This window comes from Haemaphysalis longicornis, unplaced genomic scaffold, assembly GCF_048455015.1.
Source record: "Haemaphysalis longicornis isolate Haplotype H1 unplaced genomic scaffold, Haemaphysalis longicornis Haplotype H1 scaffold_13, whole genome shotgun sequence".
Taxonomy (NCBI): Eukaryota; Metazoa; Arthropoda; class Arachnida; order Ixodida; family Ixodidae; genus Haemaphysalis; species Haemaphysalis longicornis.
The window spans coordinates 1,341,844-1,363,395 of NW_027526233.1; the positions used below are offsets into that span (position 1 = coordinate 1,341,844).

Here is a 21,552-nt window from a genome sequence, read left to right on the forward strand (position 1 = left end):
ACATTTTCCTGCAGCATACCAGTCAGCGAAGCGTCGCATGTACACTTGTGCAGCGCTTGTGTGGAGTGACCCGGACTCGGAGCTTGATACAGTGTACAAACTAACAAAGTAAAGAAAGGCACATTCTTCCATTCACAAACGTGTTGTGGCTTCAACTGAGCGAGCGAATTGCAACGACCTGTCGGCGGCCGGCGTACTAAACGCTGGGCCCACTGACTCTGTCGGAAGGTCGGCGGGCCGTGCAGTAGCGCAGCCAATTGCCAGCACATGTCCTCCTGACGTCACACGAAAACGCCACAGCACATGGGCGAGAGTGCAGAGAGGAGGAGAGCATTTTCGATATGATTTTTCTACTAAATAAATTCTCGTAAAAGCGCTCAGAGTGGTCGAAACATGGCCTATGGACCCCGGACTACAATTTGCGCAAGTAATCCCGCATTGTTTACAAATCACTTCAGTGTCCCTTTAGGTTCAGGCTGGTTTCATCCAAGAATAACCCCATCTCTCCCCTCGATTAGGCCGGTGCTTCGTGCCGGGCGCTTGAGGAAGGACGTGTCATTTGACCTCTAGCTCTCAAGGTCAAATCTGGTCACCCCGCGACGACTGCCCCATGTAGCGTAGTGTAGCTTTCGCTACTAAATACTCATGGGCTCACGCCCGCGGTCAAAGTTGCTTTGGTGGCGCCTGATAAGCGCGCGTTATCAGCCGATCACCTTGTGCATCGGGGGGTGGTGAGCGGAAAGAGAGAGAGAGAGAAGGAACTTTATTTGAGCCCAAACTGGTAGAAGGTGACAGGGAGGAAGTCACCTAGCCTTCCCCGTTGGATGGCGGCCATAGGCTCCCGAACGATCGCCGGGTGGCGCTGCACTCTCCCCTCCGGGGGAGTCTGCGGTGGCTGCCGCCGCTTCGGCACGTGCTTTTTTCGCTGCGCGCGTGCTGCATTTATTGCGCTATGATGAGGTCCAGGTAAAATTTTCTTTCGACTTGTGAAAGCATATACGTTAGCACGTGTCCAGCAAGTTCGGTTTACACGTAGAGTAGCTACTGGGTCCATTTTTGCCGGTGCTTGTCTTGTCGTCTGCTAGAGACGCGTCGTCTGCTACGCGCCGCTCTAACGGCCGAGCGCCCCGGCGGTTTCACAGGATAAAGCGTGCTCTTTTGTTGTTGTTCTCGCCGTCTGCACAAAAAAGAAAGACAGAAGGTGCAGCTGGTACGAGGGCGATGCATTTGCGCCTGTGCAGCGTTGGCGCGTGCATAAACGAAAACATGTGGCCCTTCAGTCGTGCATGGCATCGACGAAAGAACAAAATAGTGGAGAACAGCTGTGGCGCGTCCAGAACAGCTTGGCTCCCAAGGCTGCGTAATAGCAAATGTAGGGAAAAAAAACGCACGAACAGCAATCAACTTGCCTTGATTCCCTCCAGAACACAGCTACAATAGCAAGCATTAGCACAGGTAATACAGACAGGCGAATAATCGTCATCATCATCATCATCAGCCTATCTACGCCCGCTGCAGGGCAGGGCCTCTCCCATTATTCTCCAATTACCTCGCCCCTGTGCCAACTGTGACCAATTTATCCCCGCAAACTCCTTAATCTCATCTGCCCATCTAACTTTCTGCCGCCCCCTGCAGCGCCTGCCTTCTCTAGGCATCCACTCTGTTACCCTTAATGACCAGCGGTTATCTTGCCTTCGCATTACATGCCCTGCCCACGTCCATTTCTTCTTCTTAATCTCTACTAATATGTCCTTAACACGTGTTTGTTCCCTGACCCACTCCGCTCTCTTCTTGTCCATTAATGTTACACCTATCATTTTCCGCTCCATTGCCCGCTGAGTCGTTCTCAATTTAAGTTGAACCCTCTTAGTGAGCCTCCAAGTTTCTGCCCCGTAGGTGAGTACCGGTAAGATGCAGCTGTCATACACTTTCTTCTTCAGCGACAATAGTAGGCTGCTATTCATTATCTGAGAATGCCTGCCATATGCACCCCACCCCATTCTGATCCTTCTAGTTATCTCTGCCTCATGGTTGGGATCTGGGCTGACAACTTGGCCTAGTAGATATATTCGCTTACTACTTCCACTGCCTCGCCACCTATCTCAAATCGCTGTGCTGTCCCGAGGTTATTAATCATTACTTTAGTTTTCTGCATATTAATTTTCAGACCCACAGTTCTACTCTCTTCGTCCAGTGCGGAAAGCATGCTTTGCAATTCGTCCCCCAAGTTACTTAGCAAGGCAATGTCATCAGCAAATTTGAGGTTACTGAGGTATTCTCCATTAACCCTTACTCCCTCCGGTTCCCAATCCAACGTTCTGAATACTTCTTGTAAACATGCTGTGAATAACATTGGAGAGATTGTGTCTCCTTGCCTGACACCCTTCCTTATGGGTATTTTACTGCTGTCCTTATGGAGGATGATGGTAGCTGTGAACCTATTGTAGATATCCTCAAGTATTCTTACATAATGCTCATCTACCCCCTGGTTCCGTAATGCCTGAATGACTGCTAGGGTTCCGACCGAGTCAAATGCTTTCTCATAATTTATGACGGCTATATATAGGGGTTCAGTATACTCAGCGCACATCTCTATCACCTGATTGATCGTGTGAATATGGACCATTGTTGAATAACCTTTACGGAACCGTGCTTGTTCTTTAGGTTGACTGAAATCTAAGGTTGCAGAAATTCTGTTAGCGATTACCTTGGTAAGTACCTTGTAGGTGACTGACAGTAAGCTGATCGGCCTGTAATTTTTAAAGTGCTTCATGTCGCCTTTCTTATGGGTTAGGATGATGTGTGCGCTCTTCCAAGTTTCCTGTACCATTGCGGTCATTAGGCATTGCGTATATAGGTTTGCCAGTTTTTCAAGTACAATTTCTCCGCCATCCTTCAAGAGGTCTGCTGTTATGTGATCCTCACCAGGTGCTTTGCCCCCTTTCATTTCTTGCAAAGCCTTCCTTACTTCTTCGGTCGTTACTGGTGGGATGTCTATCTCCTCTGAACTACTGTCTCGTTCGGCGTTATCCCGGATGTCCCGGCTGCTGTACAGATCCCTGTAGAACTCTTCGGCCACTGTGACTAATTTATTCCTATTTGTGATGACATTGCCTTGCTTATATTTAAGTGCATACATCTGATTTTTCCCCACGACAAGACGCCTCTTCACAGCTTTCAGGCTACCTCCGTTCTTTACAGCGTATTCGATCCTCTCCATACTATACTTCCGTATGTCAGTTGTCTTACGCTTATTAACTTGGAAAGCTCCGCTAGTTCTATTCTGTCAGCTGCGGTAGAAATTGTCATGGTTTGCCGTTTCCTAATTAGATCTTTCGTCTCCTGGGAAAGTTTGCCAGTATGCTGTCTAGCCATAGTGCCCCCGACTTCTACTGCACACTCCGTGATAATACATGTAAGCTTGTCGCTGGCTTCCTGTGTCGTAAACTCGGCTTCCTCGTTAAGAGCTGAATATCGGTTCTGCAGCGCGATCCTGAATTCTTCTACTTTACGTCTTACTGTTAGCTCATTTATCGGCTTCTTTCGTACTAGCTTGTTGCGGTCCCTCCTCAAGTCTAGCCTAATTCGAGATCTTACCATACGGTGGTCACTGCACCTTACCCTTCTGAGCACTTCCACATCCTGCACGACGCCAGGGTTATCGCATAATATGAAGTCTATTTCATTTTTGTGCTCCCCATTTGGGCTCCTCCACGTCCACGTCCGGCTCTCCCCTTTACAGAAGAAGGTATTCATCATGCGTACGTTATTTCGTTCTGTGAACTCAACTAGTAGGTCCCCCCTGGTATTTCTACAGCCCAGACCATAGTTCCCGACTGCCTTGTCTCCAGCCTGATTCTTGCCTACTTTAGCATTGAGGTCCCCCATAACTACGGTATACTGTGTTTTTACTTTAGCCATTGCCGATTCCACATCTTCATAGAAGCGTTCCACTACTTGGTCGTCGTGGCTGGATGTGGGCGCGTAGCCCTGCACCACCTTGAGCTTGTACCTCTTATTGAGCCTCATTACAAGACCTGCTGCCCTTTCGTAATGCTATAGTATTCTTCTATGTTGCCAGCTATGTTTTTATTGACTAGAAATCCCACTCCCAGTTCTCTTCTGTCCTCTAGACCCTGGTAACATAAGACGTGTCCATTTTTCAGCAATTTAAAGGCTTCGCCTGCTCTTCTAACCTCGCTAAGCCCTATTACATCCCATTTAATGCCCTCTAATTCCTCGAACAACACCTCGAGACTCGCTTCGCTAGATAAGGTTCGCGCGTTAAGCGTTGCCAGATTCAGGTTCAGGCGAATAATATATATATATATATATATATAGATATATATAGATATATATATTCATGCAGAATTCGAGCCCTATTCCTTGTAGAAGTTATCGAACGGCACCAGCTGAACAACTCCCAAGTTCATTTATTATAGCGGGAAACAATCATGGGCAGCAAGCATTTTTTTAAGAAAAAAGGAGCCGGGCACTCAGAATAATTTTACAACACTAGTTCCCATTTTCAATGACGGGAAATGTAAACTGAAATTGGAGAAGTACAATAGAGAATGTGCCACCTACTTGACCCTTCGCACCGCAGTAATCCACGCTTGCCGTCTTTCTTTTTGGTAAGCTTTTCGCGGAAATCTGTAGAAGCGCAGCGGTGGGTTCTTGTCTTTTGTCTTGCTGCTGTTGTGGCAGCCGACCACGCAACAATATTGTGGGCAACCCTTGGCTGGTCTCACCACCTCAGTCATCGCGAAATGACTGCGTCTGGTGAACGGCTTTTCAGCACCCTAAGCAGACGCCCGCCGGCCCACTCCTCCGCGTCTGGCATTAGCACGTGCAGCTCGCTGTGCAAGCTGTCGCACTCCCGGGTCCATTTCCGCCTTCCCCGACCCCTCGAAGTACCCCTACCCCCTACCCCGGTATGCGAACAAAGCGACCGCCGCCTGCACGAGCCACTTAAGCCAGCACGTACAAAAGGCGGCGGAAACTCCGCTCACTCCCCCGAAACGAAAAGGCCGCCGCTTCGCGATACAATCAGCGCTGCCCTCGCACATCTTCCGCCAGCTTCGCGATACAATCAGCGCTGCCCTAGCGGCATCTTCCGCCAGCTGGACGAGTAGTTGTTGTAAGTCGGGGTGAGATCTGAGCAAGGCGGCCTCCCATTGCGCCTGAGGGGAAAACAATTGGGAAAGCGGTGTCGGCAGTGCCGAGGAGGCATGCCGAAGTGGCGCCCAATAAATTGAATCTACCGGAATGGAAACTGCGGGGGTTAGGCATATACTGCTCGCAGTAAAACCACCGCAGGATCAAACAGAGGACAAGGCGAGGATAGGACAAATGCTACTCGGTGTTTAGTGGCGCAGATCGGTTTCCGCGCGCGCGTGGGACAGCATTGGTACAATGCCGACATTGGCATGTGGCAGGCACTATATCTGCAAGACCGGTAGATGCATGAAAGTTCGCTTAAATACCACAAGAACAATAAAACATTGTTTAATATCACAAACGAAGAAATGTTAATTTTTCTAACATAACCGCTGTGAGCGAATAAAAACGTGGGGATTTCTACGTTATTATGTTCAACATTTATGCGTTACGTTGTTTCAAAATGAGCATCGGTAATAATTATTCTACACCCAGGACCCTGTGTGTTCACCAAAGGAATAATGATTTTCATCGATGGCGTTAAGAACCCATTACCAACTATTTATTCAATACTCTTCAGTATATTATCCACAATTTGGAAGAAATCCCACCTGTTGTTGTGCTCTGAAATTCCTTAATTATAAAAGCTACCATCGTAATATTTAAAGCAACAAGGTATTAAACAATGTTCCATTTCTCCGGTCAGTTGATTACAGATGATTACAGTTCTGACTTTCTGTGCCATTTATATAGAGGAAAAAGCTGCAGTTTATGGGAATAAAAACCCGCACGTAGGCCATTCGAACTGGATTACCCTGCGAGACAGGCTTCGATGAACACACACGCACCCGACGGTCATCATTTGCCTTGCGCTCTATTGAGAATCGGACAGTCGCGTATGCGCTGCAGGCCGGCGCCAAAACTATGCATTCGTGTTCCCCTCCCATCCAGAACCGATGAACGCCTTGAGTTCGCTATTTTGCTGTTTGCCCAGCTGTAGGAGCGCGCCTGAAAGGCGCTTCCTGTGAGCGCCTATCTGGGACATTCATCAAAACGGTTTGATCGAGTGAGCGAACTCAAGAAGCCGCGCGCCGGTGCTCGCAAATCAGTCATGGAAGGAGTCCTGACCTACATGGTTGTGGCCCTGTTGCTTTGCACGCCGGCCGTGCGGGCTGGTTCGCCAGCGTTCGACCCGAAATTGATACTTGAAATCGCGAAACAATTCGACCCAAACATGTTGACGCCGTCCTGCCGAAAAGGTATTTGCACATTTTTTTGCTAACAAATGCCTAATGCTGCCAGTTATACTATCTGGCAAGAAAAAAACATTAAGTGTTGAGCATAAACATGATCCCAGAGCCATTTTTAAATAATAAATTGAAACATTCGTCAGTATTACTGATTTCGAGAGTGTACCATTTATATCAAATAAACCCATATGCAGAATCCTATGGGGCCCATATATATGGCATTATTCGATAGGGGTATGAGAGGCAGGGTGGTTTAGAGGAAACGTATGGGGCTTCTTTCGTTTCGGGAATTCATATGATCTTTCTGACCCATATCTTGTACAGGCCCATATAATAGGCTGAAAATATTTTTTGTTTACACATGTGCACAGGTGCGAGCACAAAGATTTTCTGTGGTCGATGTCCCTGTTCCATATACCGGCTTGTCTTTACAAAAATACAGTGGTGTTTCAATCTTTCAATCTTGATTTAAACACTTGTGAAGAATTTACTTACACATTTATGTACACTAATATAACACATGCCGAGGTCAAAGATGAACAGGTTCATTGCCGAGGCGCACCTTCATTTCATGTTTTTGTGCATCTCAGCGTCGGGTCTCGGCTGGTTTATCGATGTATTATTAGGATTAACCCCCTGAACCTCACCGGCGATAAACGCGAGCTTCGGAATAATTTTTGCACCCGGGGACCTTTAACGTGCGCCGAAATTCTAAACACATGGGAGTTCTAGCTTTTCGCCTCCATCAGAAAAGGGGCCGCCGGGGCCGGGAATAGAACCTGCGGTTCTTGGCTGGTACATCACGCTCCGCTCGTAAAATAAAGTCGTTGAACGCACCAGTTATCTTAGTGAGGAACTCTCCCCGGGCCTCTCCTCCAAGCCACAGCCGTGCCGAGGATCTGACCCCAAGAATCTCCAACCGACGAACTACGCGTCCGATACAAAAACTGATGATGATAGTGTATGGCGCAAGGCCAGCTAGGGCGAAGAGCGCCAAAAAATGGTTATCTATGACGACTGAAGATATCAACTCTAAAATCGCTCAACAAAAACAAAATTTAAATCAGTAGAAGGCAATGAGGATGGCTGGTGTAAAAGGCCAGGGTGTGATAGTGCATGGCATGAAATTAAATTCAAACACTACGCGCGATAGGAAATGAGGGGTAAAAGTTTGATTTCGCTTAGAAACTTAAAAGTGCGCTGTAGAGGAAACATGTGATCATCCGCTAAAAACAGTGCTGGGTGTAGTGGGATGTGTTGCCTGTATAGTGTGGGAAACGTTTGCGTCTTGTTGTGTGGAGTGCTTTGCAGTAATTAGAATGTGGATTACAGATAGGCTCTCCCCCCCACCTGCTACACGAGGGTCTTGGAAATTCAGTGAGCAGATGGGAGTGCCTCGCGTGTGTGTGGCCTATCCGCAATCTAGCTAGGACAACTTCGATTAATCTGTTGTGCGAATCAGTAACGCATCGTCCTAAGTGTGGTTTTACTATGTGTAACTTGTTGTCTATCTGTGTACTCCACTCGGCTTGCCATGTTTTGCGAAGGTGTTGTCCTATGTGTGGCTTGAGGTCGGTATAGAGTATTGTTAGTATGTCCACTGTATTTGTAAGTGCAGCAGCCGCGGCCTCGTTCCCCGCGATTCCCGCATGGCCGGGAACCCAGCACAGGACCAGTTGAAAATTTTTTGCATATGCAGACGTTATGGCACTAAAACTACATTGACAATGTGGTTTTTTGGGGGGTTTATGTGATGATAATGCGCGCACAACGCTCAGAGAGTCTGTAAAAATGACTGACTTAGGAATTTGTTTTTTAAGAATGTGCTGTACGATTAATAAAATGTCATATGCTTCTGCTGAGAAGATAGTGCCAGAATTCAAGTTAGGACGATGAACGGCACACGACACCATAGCTAAAGTTTTCGAGGCATCACTATAAAATTTTGCACATTTATATTTATCCAACAGCGACAAGAAGTGCTGCAAAATCGCACTTCTCAGAAAACTGTTTTTATCTATTTTCATAAAAGATAAATCACATCATACAGGCTGAAGTTGCCATGGTGGCAAAATGTCAGTAATTGATGACGTGTACAAGTCTCAAAAAGAGATGGTAAGCGCCGACGCCTTCTCCATCACTCTGTGTGAAAAAGGCCGAGAAACAGATGGGCGATGTACAAAAAGTTTGGACAGGGATGTATCTTTAAGAGCAAGCCTAAGCGGGTTACTATTTATCGATGAGATCTTGATAAGATCTTAAATCCATGTATATTCGTTGATGTTCTAGGCACCATTTGGTGCATTGTACATATAAGCTGTGCGCTGGGCTAGTACCGGAAGCCCCGGAGGCAAGGCGAAGCCCTGCGTGCACCACTGGATCAAGCATCTTCTGTGCTGTTTTCCTGACCGACCCGTACACAACACTACCATAGTCCAGCCGAGACCCCACAAAGGCAGAATAGACACGCAGAGGAGGTCTTTGCCTACAACATAGCAATGGTGTGACAGCACCTTCTGGATGTTCATAATTTTTAAGCATTTCTGTTCAAGTTGTTTCAGGTGTGGAATGAATGTGAGCTTTTTATCAAACATAACACCTAAAAACTGTTGCGCCTCTTTTACCGGAATGAAGTCACCATGCAATTTTAGCTCAGGAATGGGGTAGATTCCGCGCCTGTTGGAGAATACAACCCAGGTACTCTTTAGAGGGTTAACTTTAAAACCATTTTTATCTTCCGAGACAGCAAGGTTGGGGACCCCAAGCTGAACTTTTCGTACACATATGGACATATTACAAGATTTAAACGAGACTTGCACATCATCCACGTAAACTCAACAAGATATTGATGGTGGCAATGCCTTCCGAAGCGAATTCATATTTACTACGAACAACGTGCAGCTCAAGACACCACCTTGAAGAACACCATTCTTTTGCGCATGAACGTGTGACAGTGCTGACCCTACTCTTACGGGGAATGTCCTCTCAGAGATGCAACTTGCAAGAGTGGTTAACATCTTGCCATACATACCGAATGGCTTCGGGTCGCTGAGGATCCCATAACACCAAGCGGTGTCATACGACTTCTCGAGGTCGAAAAACACTGTGACGCGAAACTGCTGATGGGCGAATGCATCCTTAATGTACCTTTCAAGGGCCACGAGTTGATCAGCCGTGGATCGCCCCTTCCTAAAGCCTGCTCGGCAGCTCTCTAGAAGCCATTTTACTAAAGGTAGTACACAGGTCTCCTGTTTATCATCTTCTCGAGAAGCTTGCAGAGGCAGCTCGTCACGGCGATGGGACGGTAACTTGAGGGGGACGACGAGTCCTTCCTTTCCCTCCTTCAAGAAAGCCACTAATAAGGCCTCCCGCCATGACCTTGGAATCTGCCCCGAAAGCCATATCTTTTTGTTAGGTGGAACAGTCCTAAAAGAGTATCTGCGTGTAGGTGTTGTATCATTGTAAACGTGATGTTGTCTGAGCCAGAAAGTTTCTCAACAGCGAGCTGTACTTGACGTTCGCAAATTGACAGATTACAGGGATATAAAAGATATTTGTAATCGTCTACATAGATGCACCAGGAAAAAGATGGCGGCAGTGCATTTCACATGGAGTTCATCTTAACTATAAACAATGTGCAGCATAAAACTCCACCTTGCGGCACACCATTTTCCTGCACATGTATCCCGGACAGGGATGATCCAACCTTAACACGAAATGTCCTTGTGGACATGTAACTGGAAATGGTGTTCAACAGGTTACCTGACGCACCAAAGGACTTGAGGTCGCTAAGAATGCCGTATCGCCCGGCTGTGTCATAAGCCTTTTCAAGATAAAAAAATACCATAAGGCACAACTGCTTATGAACAACTGCATCTTTTAGGTAGGATCCCAACGCAACAACTTGATCGTTGGTAGATCGCCCCACCCTGAAGCCTACCTGGTAGCTCTCGAGAAGACCATTGTACTCCAGAAAGTACACAAGCCTCCGGTTTATCATCTTTTTGAGAAGCTTGCACAGGCAGCTTCTCAGGGCAATGGGGCGGTAACTTGAGGGGGAAGACCGAATCTTTCCCTCCTTCAAGACTGCTACTACTATGGCCTCTCGCCATGACCTTGGAATGTGCCCCAAAAGCCATATTTTGTTGTATGGACGAAGAAGCGTTTCAAGTGTGTTTGCATGTAAGTGTTGTATCATTGAATGTTATCTGTGCCCGGAGCTGAGGGTTTACACGTGCTCAGAGCATCCCTCAGCTCCTGTAGTGAAAACAGGGAGTTGTAAGAAGTCTGTGATTTCTTGTTGTCGCGTAGGGAATTCTTTTCACAAGAGGCTTTATGTTTCAGGAAAGTGTTTGTGTTGTCTGCAGAGCGGGACACGCTTTGAAAGTGTTGTGAAAGTGCGTTAGCCTGATCTTCAAGTGAGTTCCCTGTTGTGCTGACCAAGGGCAGGCTATGCGTAGGTTGTCCGTTAAGTTTACGTATTCGTGTCCATACCTTCCGTGCGTCTGTGTATGAATTTATGGATGTTATGAAATAGCGCTAAATATCTCGTTTCGCCTCCGAGCGCACGCGCTTTCCCAAAGCCTTTGCCCTTTTGAAAGAATTAAGTTAGCCGACGTGGGCTACCTGCGAAGGACACGCCACGCCTAGTTGTGGGCCTGTCGCGCTCGCCTGCAGTCCTCATTCCACCATGGCCTCCTCGGGTTGCGTGGAGCACCGGAGGGTTTGGAAATGAGGGGCTCCTTAGAGATATATAGAAATGCCGGCAGTCTACAACGCCAAAGAAGGCATAGGGGAATGGTTAGACTATTTTTACCGTTAGTGACGTTACACTATTATTTTTTATTACTTACGTCAGAAAGAAAGAAAGAAAAACACGTGCCCAGAGTGGGGACCGAACCCACGCCTTTCGATTAGACCTCGAATGCCTTACCAATTCGGCTATCTGGGGGACTGTGTTCTCCTTGACTTTCTGGGGTATTTATATTTACTACAACCGTATCTGCCGCTTGAGGGTGGTCGCCAGCGCCACTCAGACTACACGGGGAGAAGGGGACCTTCTTTTCAACCCCCGGGGCGTGACGCGAACGTCTACAGCCTTTCATATGCGGGTAACTGGCGGGAAGCCCTGTTATGCTACCTTGGCATCAAGGCTCCTAGAACCGAGACCCTCACTAAGCTTTCGCACGATAATAGGGTTGGAAATGAGGGGCTCGTTCGGAAATACAGAAGGAAATGCCGGCAGTCTACAACGCCAAAGAAGGCATAGGGGAATGGTTAGACTTTTTTTTACCGTTAGTGAAGTTACATTATTATTTTTTTTATTACTGACGTCAGAAAGAAAGCAAGAAAAACACGCGCTCAGAGTGGGGACCGAGACCACGCTTTTCGATTAGATCTCGAATGCCTTTCCAATTCGGCTATCTGGGCGACTGTGTTCTCCTTCACTTTCTGGGGTATTTATATTTACTACAACCGTATCTGCCGCTTGAGGGTGGTCGCCAGCGCCACTCAGACTACACGGGGAGAAGGGGACCTTCTTTTCAACCCCCGGGGCGCGACGCGAACGTCTACAGCCTTTCATATGCGGGTAACTGGCGGGAAGCCCTGTTGTGCTACCTTGGCATCAAGGCTCATAGAACCGAGACCCTCACTAAGCTTTCGCACGATAATAGGGTTGGAAATGAGGGGCTCGTTCGGAAATACAGAAAGAAATGCCGGCAGTCTACAACACCAAAGAAGGCATAGGGGAATGGTTAGACTTTTTTTTTACCGTTAGTGAAGTTACATTATTATTTTTTTTATTACTGACGTCAGAAAGAAAGCAAGAAAAACACGCGCCCAGAGTGGGGACCGAGCCCACGCTTTTCGATTAGATCTCGAATGCCTTACCAATTCGGCTATCTGGGCGACTGTGTTCTCCTTCACTTTCTGGGGTATTTATATTTACTACAACTGTATCTGCCGCTTGAGGGTGGTAGCCAGCGCCACTCAGACTACACGGGGAGAAGGGGACCTTCTTTTCGACCCGCGGGGCGTGACCCGAATGTCTACAGCCTGTCATAAGCGGGTAACTGGCGGGAAGCCCTCTTATGCTATCTTGGCATCAAGGCTGCCAGAACCGAGGCCCTCACTAAACTTTCGCACGATAATAGTGTTTGGAAATGAGGGGCTCGTTAGGAAATACAGACAAATGCCGGAAATCTACAACGCCAAAGAAGGCATAAGGGAATGGTTAGACTTTTTTTACCGTTAGTGACGTTACATTATTATTTTTATTACTTACGTCAGAAAGAAAGAAAGAACAACCCCCGCTCAGAGTGGGGACCGAACCCACGCCTTTCGATTAGATCTCGAATGCCTTACCAATTCGGCTATATGGGCGACTGTGTTCTCCTTCACTTTCTAGGGTATTTATATTTACTACAACTGTATCTGACGCTTCAGGGTGGTAGCCAGCACCACTCAGACTACACGGGGAGAAGGGGACCTTCTTTTCAACCCCCGGGGCGTGACGCGAACGTCTACAGCCTGTCATATGCGGGTAACTGGCGGGAAGCCCTGTTATGCTACCTTAGCATCAAGGCTCCTAGAACCGAGGCATTCACTAGGCTTTCGCACGATAATAGGGTTGGAAATGAGGGGCTCGTTAGGAAATACAGACAGAAATGCCGGCAGTCTACAAGGCCAAAGAAGGCATAGGGGAATGGTTAGACTATTTTTTACCGTTAGTGACGTTACATTATTATTTTTTATTACTTATGTCAGAAAGAAAGAAAAACACGCGTCCAGAGTGGGGACCGAACCCACGCCTTTCGATTAGATGTCCAATACCTTACCAATTCGGCTATCTGGGCGACTGTGTTCTCCTTCACTTTCTGGGGTATGTATATTTACTACAACTGTATCTGATGCTTGAGGGTGGTATCCAGCGCCACTCAGACTACACGGGGAGAAGGGGACCTTCTTTTCAACCCCCGGGGCGTGACGCGAACGTCTACAGCCATTCATATGCGGGTAACTGGCGGGAAGCCCTGTTATGCTACCTTGGCATCAAGGCTCCCAGAACAGAGGCCCTCACTAAGCTTTCGCACGAGAATACGGTTGGAAATGAGGGGCTCGTTCGGAAATACAGAAAGAAATGCCGGCAGTCTCCAACGCCAAAGAAGGCATAGGGGAATGGTTAGACTTTTTTTACCGTTAGTGAAGTTACATTATTATTTTTTTATTACTTACGACAGAAAGAAAGAAAGAAAAACACGCGTCAAGAGTAGTGACCGAGCCCACGCCTTTCGATTAGATCTCGAATGCCTTACCAATTCGGCTATCTGGGCAACTGTGTTCTCCTTGACTTTCTGGGGTATTTATATTTACTACAACCGTATCTGCCGCTTGAGGGTGGTCGCCAGCGCCACTCAGACTACACGGGGAGAAGGGGACCTTCTTTTCAACCCCCGGGGCGTGACGCGAACGTCTACAGCCTTTCATATGCGGGTAACTGGCGGGAAGCCCTGTTATGCTACCTTGGCATCAAGGCTCCTAGAACCGAGACCCTCACTAAGCTTTCGCACGATAATAGGGTTGGAAATGAGGGGCTCGTTCGGAAATACAGAAGGAAATGCCGGCAGTCTACAACGCCAAAGAAGGCATAGGGGAATGGTTAGACTTTTTTTTACCATTAGTGAAGTTACATTATTATTTTTTTTATTACTGACGTCAGAAACAAAGCAAAAAAAAACACGCGCCCAGAGTGGGGACCGAGACCACGCTTTTCGATTAGATCTCGAACGCCTTACCAATTCGGCTATCTGGGCACTCTGTGTTATCCTTCACTTTCTGGGGTATTTATATTTACTACAACTGTATCTGCCGCTTGAGGGTGGTAGCCAGCGCCACTCAGACTACACGGGGAGAAGGGGACCTTCTTTTCAACCCGCGGGGCGTGACCCGAACGTCTACAGCCTGTCATAAACGGGTAACTGGCGGGAAGCCCTCTTATGCTACTTGGCATCAAGGCTGCCAGAACCGAGGCGCTCACTAAGCTTTTGCACGATAATAGTGTTTGGAAATGAGGGGCTTGTTAGGAAATACGGACAAATGCCGGAAATCTACAACGCCAAAGAAGGCATAAGGGAATGGTTAGACTTTGTTTACCGTTAGTGACGTTACATTATTATTTTTTTATTACTTACGTCAGAAGGAAAGAAAGAACAACCCGCGCCCAGAGTGGAGACCGAACCCACGCCTTTCGATTCGATGTCGAATGACTTACCAATTCGGCTATCTGGGCGACTGTGTTCTCCTTCACTTTCTGGGGTATTTAAATTTACTACAACTGTATCTGACGCTTGAGGGTGGTATCCAGCGCCACTCAGACTACACGGGGAGAAAGGGGACCTTCTTTTCAACCCCCGGGGCGTGACGCGAACGTCTACAGCCTGTCATATGCGGGTAACTGGCGGGAAGCCCTGTTATGCTACCTTGGCATCAAGGCTCCCAGAACAGAGACCCTCACTAAGCTTTCGCACGATAATAGGGTTGAAAATGAGGCGCTCGTTCGGAAATAGAGAAAGAAATACCGGCAGTCTACAACGCCAAAGAAGGCATACGGGAATGGTTAGACTTTTTTTAACGTTAGTGAAGTTACATTATTATTTTTGTATTACTTACGTCAGAAAGAAAGAAAGAAAACACGCTTTTCGATTAGATCTTGAATGCCTTACCAATTCGGCTATCTGGGCGACTGTGTTCTCCTTCATTTTCTGGGGTATGTATATTTACTACAACTGTATCTGACGCTTGAGGGTGGTATCCAGCGCCACTCAGACTACACGGGGAGAAAGGGGACCTTCTTTTCAACCCCCGGGGCGTGACGCGAACGTCTACAGCCTGTCATATGCGGGTAACTGGCGGGAAGCCCTGTTATGCTACCTTGGCATCAAGGCTCCCAGAACAGAGGCCCTCACTAAGCTTTCGCACGATAATAGGGTTGGAAATGAGGGGCTCGTTCGGAAATACAGAAAGAAATGCCGGCAGTCTACAACGCCAAAGAAGGCATAGGGGAATGGTTAGACTTTTTTTACCGTTAGTGAAGTTACATTATTATTTTTTTTATTACTGACGTCAGAAAGAAAGCAAGAAAAACACGCGCCCAGAGTGGGGACCGAGACCACGCTTTTCGATTAGATCTCGAATGCCTTTCTAATTCGGCTATCTGGGCGACTGTGTTCTCCTTCACTTTCTGGGGTATTTATATTTACTACAACCGTATCTGCCGCTTGAGGGTGGTCGCCAGTGCCACTCAGACTACACGGGGAGAAGGGGACCTTCTTTTCAACCCCCGGGGCGTGACGCGAACGTCTACAGCCTTTCATATGCGGGTAACTGGCGGGAAGCCCTGTTATGCTACCTTGGCATCAAGGCTCCTAGAACCGAGACCCTCACTAAGCTTTCGCAGAATAATAGGGTTGGAAATGAGGGGCTCGTTCGGAAATACAGAAAGAAATGCCGGCAGTCTACAACGCCAAAGAAGGCATAGGGGAATGGTTAGACTTTTTTTTACCGTTAGTGAAGTTACATTATTATTTTTTTTATTACTGACGTCAGAAAGAAAGCAAGAAAAACACGCGCCCACAGTGGGGACCGAGACCACGCTTTTCGATTAGATCTCGAATGCCTTACCAATTCGGCTATCTGGGCGACTGTGTTCTCCTTCACTTTCTGGGGAATTTATATTTACTACAACTGTATCTGACGCTTGAGGGTGGTATCCAGCGCCACTCAGACTACACGGGGAGAAAGGGGACCTTCTTTTCAACCCCCGGGGCGTGACGCGAACGTCTACACCCTGTCATATGCGGGTAACTGGCGGGAAGCCCTGTTATGCTACCTTGGCATCAAGGCTCCTAGAACCGAGACCCTCACTAAGCTTTCGCAGAATAATAGGGTTGGAAATGAGGGGCTTGTTCGGAAATACAGAAAGAAATGCCGGCAGTCTACAACGCCAAAGAAGGCATAGGGGAATGGTTAGACTTTTTTTTACCGTTAGTGAAGTTACATTATTATTTTTTTTATTACTGACGTCAGAAAGAAAGCAAGAAAAACACGCGCTCAGAGTGGGGACCGAGACCACGCTTTTCGATTAGATCTCGAATGCCTTTCCAATTCGGCTATCTGGGCGACTGTGTTCTCCTTCACTTTCTGGGGTATTTATATTTACTACAACTGTATCTGACGCTTGAGGGTGGTATCCAGCGCCACTCAGACTACACGGGGAGAAAGGGGACCTTCTTTTCAACCCCCGGGGCGTGACGCGAACGTCTACAGCCTGTCATATGCGGGTAACTGGCGGGAAGCCCTGTTATGCTACCTTGGCATCAAGGCTCCTAGAACCGAGACCCTCACTAAGCTTTCGCAGAATAATAGGGTTGGAAATGAGGGGCTCGTTCGGAAATACAGAAAGAAATGCCGGCAGTCTACAACGCCAAAGAAGGCATAGGGGAATGGTTAGACTTTTTTTTTACCGTTAGTGAAGTTACATTATTATTTTTTTTATTACTGACGTCAGAAAGAAAGCAAGAAAAACACGCGCCCAGAGTGGGGACCGAGACCACGCTTTTCGATTAGATCTCGAATGCCTTACCAATTCGGCTATCTGGGCGACTGTGTTCTCCTTCACTTTCTGGGGAATTTATATTTACTACAACTGTATCTGCCGCTTGAGGGTGGTAGTCAGCGCCACTCAGACTACACGTGGAGAGGGGACCTTCTTTTCAACCCCCGGGGCGTGACGCGAACGTCTACAGCCTGTCATATGCGGGTAACTGGCGGGAAGCCCTGTTATGCTACCTTGGCATCAAGGCTGCCACAACCGAGGCCCTCACTAGGCTTTCGCACTATAATAGGGTTGGAAATGAGGGGCTCGTTCGGAAATACAGAAAGAAATGCCGGCAGTGTACAACGCCAAAGAAGGCATAGGGGAATGGTTAGACTTTTTTTTATCGTTAGTGAAGTTACATTATTATTATTTTTATTACTTACGGCAGAAAGAAAGAAAGAAAAACACGCGCCCAGAGTGGGGACCGAGCCCACGCCTTTCGATTAGATCTCGAATGCCTTACCAATTCGGCTATCTGGCGATTGTGCTCTCCTTCACTTTCTGGGGTATTTATATATACTACAACTGTATTTGCCGCATGAGGGTGGTAGCCAGCGCCACCCAGACTACACGGGGAGAAGGGGACCCGCGGGGCGTGACGCGAACGTCTACAGCCTGTCATAAGCGGGTAACTGGCGGGAAGCCCTCTTATGCTACCTTGGCATCAAGGCTGCCAGAACCGAGTCCCTCACTAAGCTTTCCCAGGATAATAGGGTTTATAAATGAGGGGCTCGTTAAGAAATACAGAAAGAACTGCCGGCAGTCTACAACGCCAAAGAAGGCATAGGGGAATGGATAGACTTTTCTTTACCGTTAGTGACGTTACATTATCATTTTTTTATTACTTACGTCAGAAAGAAAGAAAAACACGCGCCCAGAGTGGGGGCCGAACCCACGCCTTTCGATTAGATCTCGAATGCCTTACCAAATCGGCTATCTGGGCGACTGTGTTCTCCTTGACTTTCTGGGGTATTTATATTTACTACAACTGTATCTGACGCTTGACGGTTGTAGCCAGCGCCACTCAGACTATACGGGGAGAAGGGGACCTTCTTTTCAACCCCCCCGGACGGGGCACCTTCAGTATTCATGGTGACGGTGAGCAGCGACACCGCGGACCGCGAGCTCCCATACATAAGCTGTGTCCAACCGTGGCGAGGTGTTTAAAAGTGGATGGTACAATCCGTAAACGGTGGCCGTCGGAGCCTTGGTCAATCTCCGGCCGACGTGCTCCCTGCCTGTCTACCAGGCAGGGAGCTCCGGGACCTCTTTGACTACCAGGGTAAGGTCAAAGGAGAAAGTACCCCCGTCTCCCTGCTTTCCAATGTATCATATGGCATTTTCAAACCCCGCTCCCCCAAACGTGATCGGTCCCTGAAAAGGGGCCGCACCGAAGTATCCTTTCCTCCTTTGTGTTCGATCTCCATTCCAAAGCCCGATAATTTCTCGAGCTTCCTGGTAATGGATTCCCTGGATAAATCAAAACCCATCACTTCCCAGTCTTTCTCATTTCCAAGTTTCTTGGAAGCCTTGTAGGCAAATCATACAAGGCAAATCATACAAGCTCACAACCGGAGAAGTCCTTATTGAAATCCAAAACAAACAACAATCCTGTAACCTCTTGTAGCAAACGTGCATAGTCGATGTTGACATCAAGATTACGCCCCATCGCAGTCTGAATAGCTGCCAGGGCGTGATCTCTGATAGAGATCTAATAAATGAGACTGAAGCAGATCTGCTCGACCGCCTTAGCGATCAGGGCGTGACAGCAGTGCGGCGAATCACAATACGCCGAAACGACCAAATAATAGCTACTAAACACATAATCTTGACATTTGACCGCTCAACACTTCCTGAGTCGGTCAACGCAGGCTTCATGAGATGTCCGGTCCGACCCTACGTACCAAACCCACGCCGCTGCTTCAAGTGTCAGCGGTTTGGGCACGGCACAACCTCTTGCCGTGGTAAATCGACGTGCGCAAAATTTGCAGCACACGATCACCTAACCGACAAATGCGAATCCGAGAGCTCCACCTGTGCGAACTGCCAGGGACCGCACGCTGCCTATTCCAGGAGCTGCGAAAAATTCAAACAAGAAAAACAGATCATTGCCTTGAAAGTAAACGAGAACATCACCTTCCCAGAGGCGCGAAAGAGGTTCGCCTCTTTCCACCTGGGGAGGTACGCCGACGCAACTCGCCGAGGGGCGGAGCGGCGTCTTGTTTCAGCGGGGACCCAGTACCGCGAGTCGGACTTGGTGGTGCCCCCTCCCCCCCCCCCTGGGATGCCTCCGGCGGCCCAACTCGCCTCCGCACCGCTCGCTGGGCCAGCAGCGGCTGTGGTGTTAACCACGTCTGGTGGGGATGCTGCTGCACCCACTGTCTCCTCCTCTCCACCAGCCCAAAGCTCATTCGAGGGCCCGGAGGAGATGGAGTTGGAGGAAACCGCAGCAGTTCCCACCGCCGCCGCACCGCCTGTGCCACCCGGGGCACTCCTGACGCCCTCGGCGGTCGCGGCCAAAACGAAGGGCACCGCAAAGGGTGCCCAGTTCAAGTCTAGGGGGCCCAGTCCGCTGGGCACCCCCTGACGACCTAGACGTCGAGCCGTTCCGGCATGCACCACAACGGAAGGAACGGGCGTCGGCGTCCAGGTCAGTAGAGAGAATCAAAAAGCCCCTTCCAAGAGTACAAGCCCCAAAAGCCGACACATAAACATACACATACTCCAGTAGCTCTAAACTTCAATAATGGGAAGAGAAAATATCATGCAATGGAACTGCAGAGGCCTTCTTAAAAATCTTCATGATGTCTATGAGTTGCTGCATTCCAATCAGCCAAGTGTGATGTGTCTCCAAGAGACCCATTTAAACTCCATACACACAAATTTCATGGTATATAGGAGGGATAGAGGTGGTGGTGGCACATCCTCAGGCGGTGTGGCCATAATTGCCCGGAAAACCTTGGCGTGCCACACTGTCCAACTACAAACCATCCTAGAGGGTGTTGCCATTCGAACGATAATTTTTAATAGGCTTATAACACTATGTTCTCTTTACATCCCTCCTGACTTCCAACTATCGAGCACAGATTTCGAGTGTCTGGTAGATCAGTTACCCGAACCTTTCATTCTTTTAGGCGACCTCAACGCACATAACTCTCTTTGGGGCTCTGCTCGCACGGATGCCCGAGGTCGCCTAATTGAGAAATTCTTAACATCCTCGGGAGCATGTCTTTTCAACCAAAAAAGCCAACATATTATAATATAGGACACAACAGTTATTCACACCTTGACTTGGCTATTGGATCTGCAGTTCTCATACCATGTCTTGAGTGGGGTGTGGGCACTGATCCATATGGTAGTGACAACTTCCCCACCTCCCTAACATATATATGTAAGGGCCCGTGCGGTCCATCTTCCCAGAACAGGTTTAATGAAGCAAGAGCAAACTGGAACATATTTAGAGATTCATCTAAACTACACTACAAGTCCATAACACAACTACAGGTTGAGCAGGCAACCCAACTACTCACGGCGCACATCCTCGACGCCGGCGAAAAGTCCATACCCCACGCCTCTGTTGCCCCGCGGAACCATCGGAGGCCGTGGTGGAATGAGGACTGTAGGCGGGCGCGAGAGGCCCAGAACAAGGCGTGGGGTATCCTTCGTCGGTACCCCACGTTGAGTAACCTCCTCTTGTTCAAACGTGCCAAGGCATTTGGAAAACGCGTGCGCCGTGAGGCAAAACGTGATAGTTGGCGTACATTCATAGCATCAATTAACTCCTACACAGACACACGGAAAGTATGGACACGAATACGCAAACTCAAGGGACAACAAACACACAGCCTGCCTCTGGTCTGCACAACAGGGGATACACTTGAAGACCAGGCTGACACACTCGCACAACACTTCCAACACGTTTCCAGTTCAGCACACTACACAAACACTTTCATTAAACACAAACTCGTGGCCGAAAAGAAGCCTTTTCATGACAATGACAGGTCAGCCACTTCTTATAACTCTGAGTTCACACTTAATGAGCTGAGGGGTGCTCTGAGCACGTGTAAACCCTCAGCTCCAGGCCCGGACAACATTACATATACAATGATACAGAACTTACACACAGACACTCTTGTAACACTTCTTCACCTTTTCAACAAGATATGGCTTTCGGGGCACATTCCAAAGTCTTGGAGGGACGCCATAGTTGTAGCATTCTTGAAAGAAGGGAAGGACCCTTCTTCTCCCGCTAGCTATCGTCCCATTGCCCTGACCAGCTGCCTGTGCAAGCTTCTCGAGAAGATGATAAACCGGAGGCTTGTGTACTTTTTGGGGTACAACGGTCTTTTCGAGAGCTGCCAGGCAGGCTTCAGGGCGGGGAGATCCACAAGACATGAACTTGTGGCACTAGCGTCATACATTAAGGATGCCTTCATTCACAAACAGTTCTGTTTAACTGTGTTTTTCGACCTAGAAAAGGCCTAT

At 48.2% G+C, this 21,552-nt stretch overlaps 1 protein-coding gene and 1 non-coding gene across 2 annotated transcripts in view; one reads left to right on the forward strand and one right to left on the reverse strand.

Annotated features, from left to right (window-relative positions):
• Positions 1–6,218: 6,218 nt before the first annotated feature.
• The window catches only part of LOC144163980 (uncharacterized), a 58,973-nt gene continuing 43,639 nt past the window's right edge, over positions 6,219–21,552 (forward strand). Inside the window, exon 1 of the mRNA XM_077694614.1 lies at positions 6,219–6,419. Within this exon, the coding sequence (XP_077550740.1) occupies positions 6,272–6,419 (148 nt within the window). The 5' untranslated portion in view covers positions 6,219–6,271. The remainder of the gene's footprint in view (positions 6,420–21,552) is intronic.
• Positions 14,629–14,700, reverse strand: Trnar-ucg (transfer RNA arginine (anticodon UCG)). The gene has a single exon. It is a non-coding gene; the product is annotated as a tRNA-Arg (tRNA).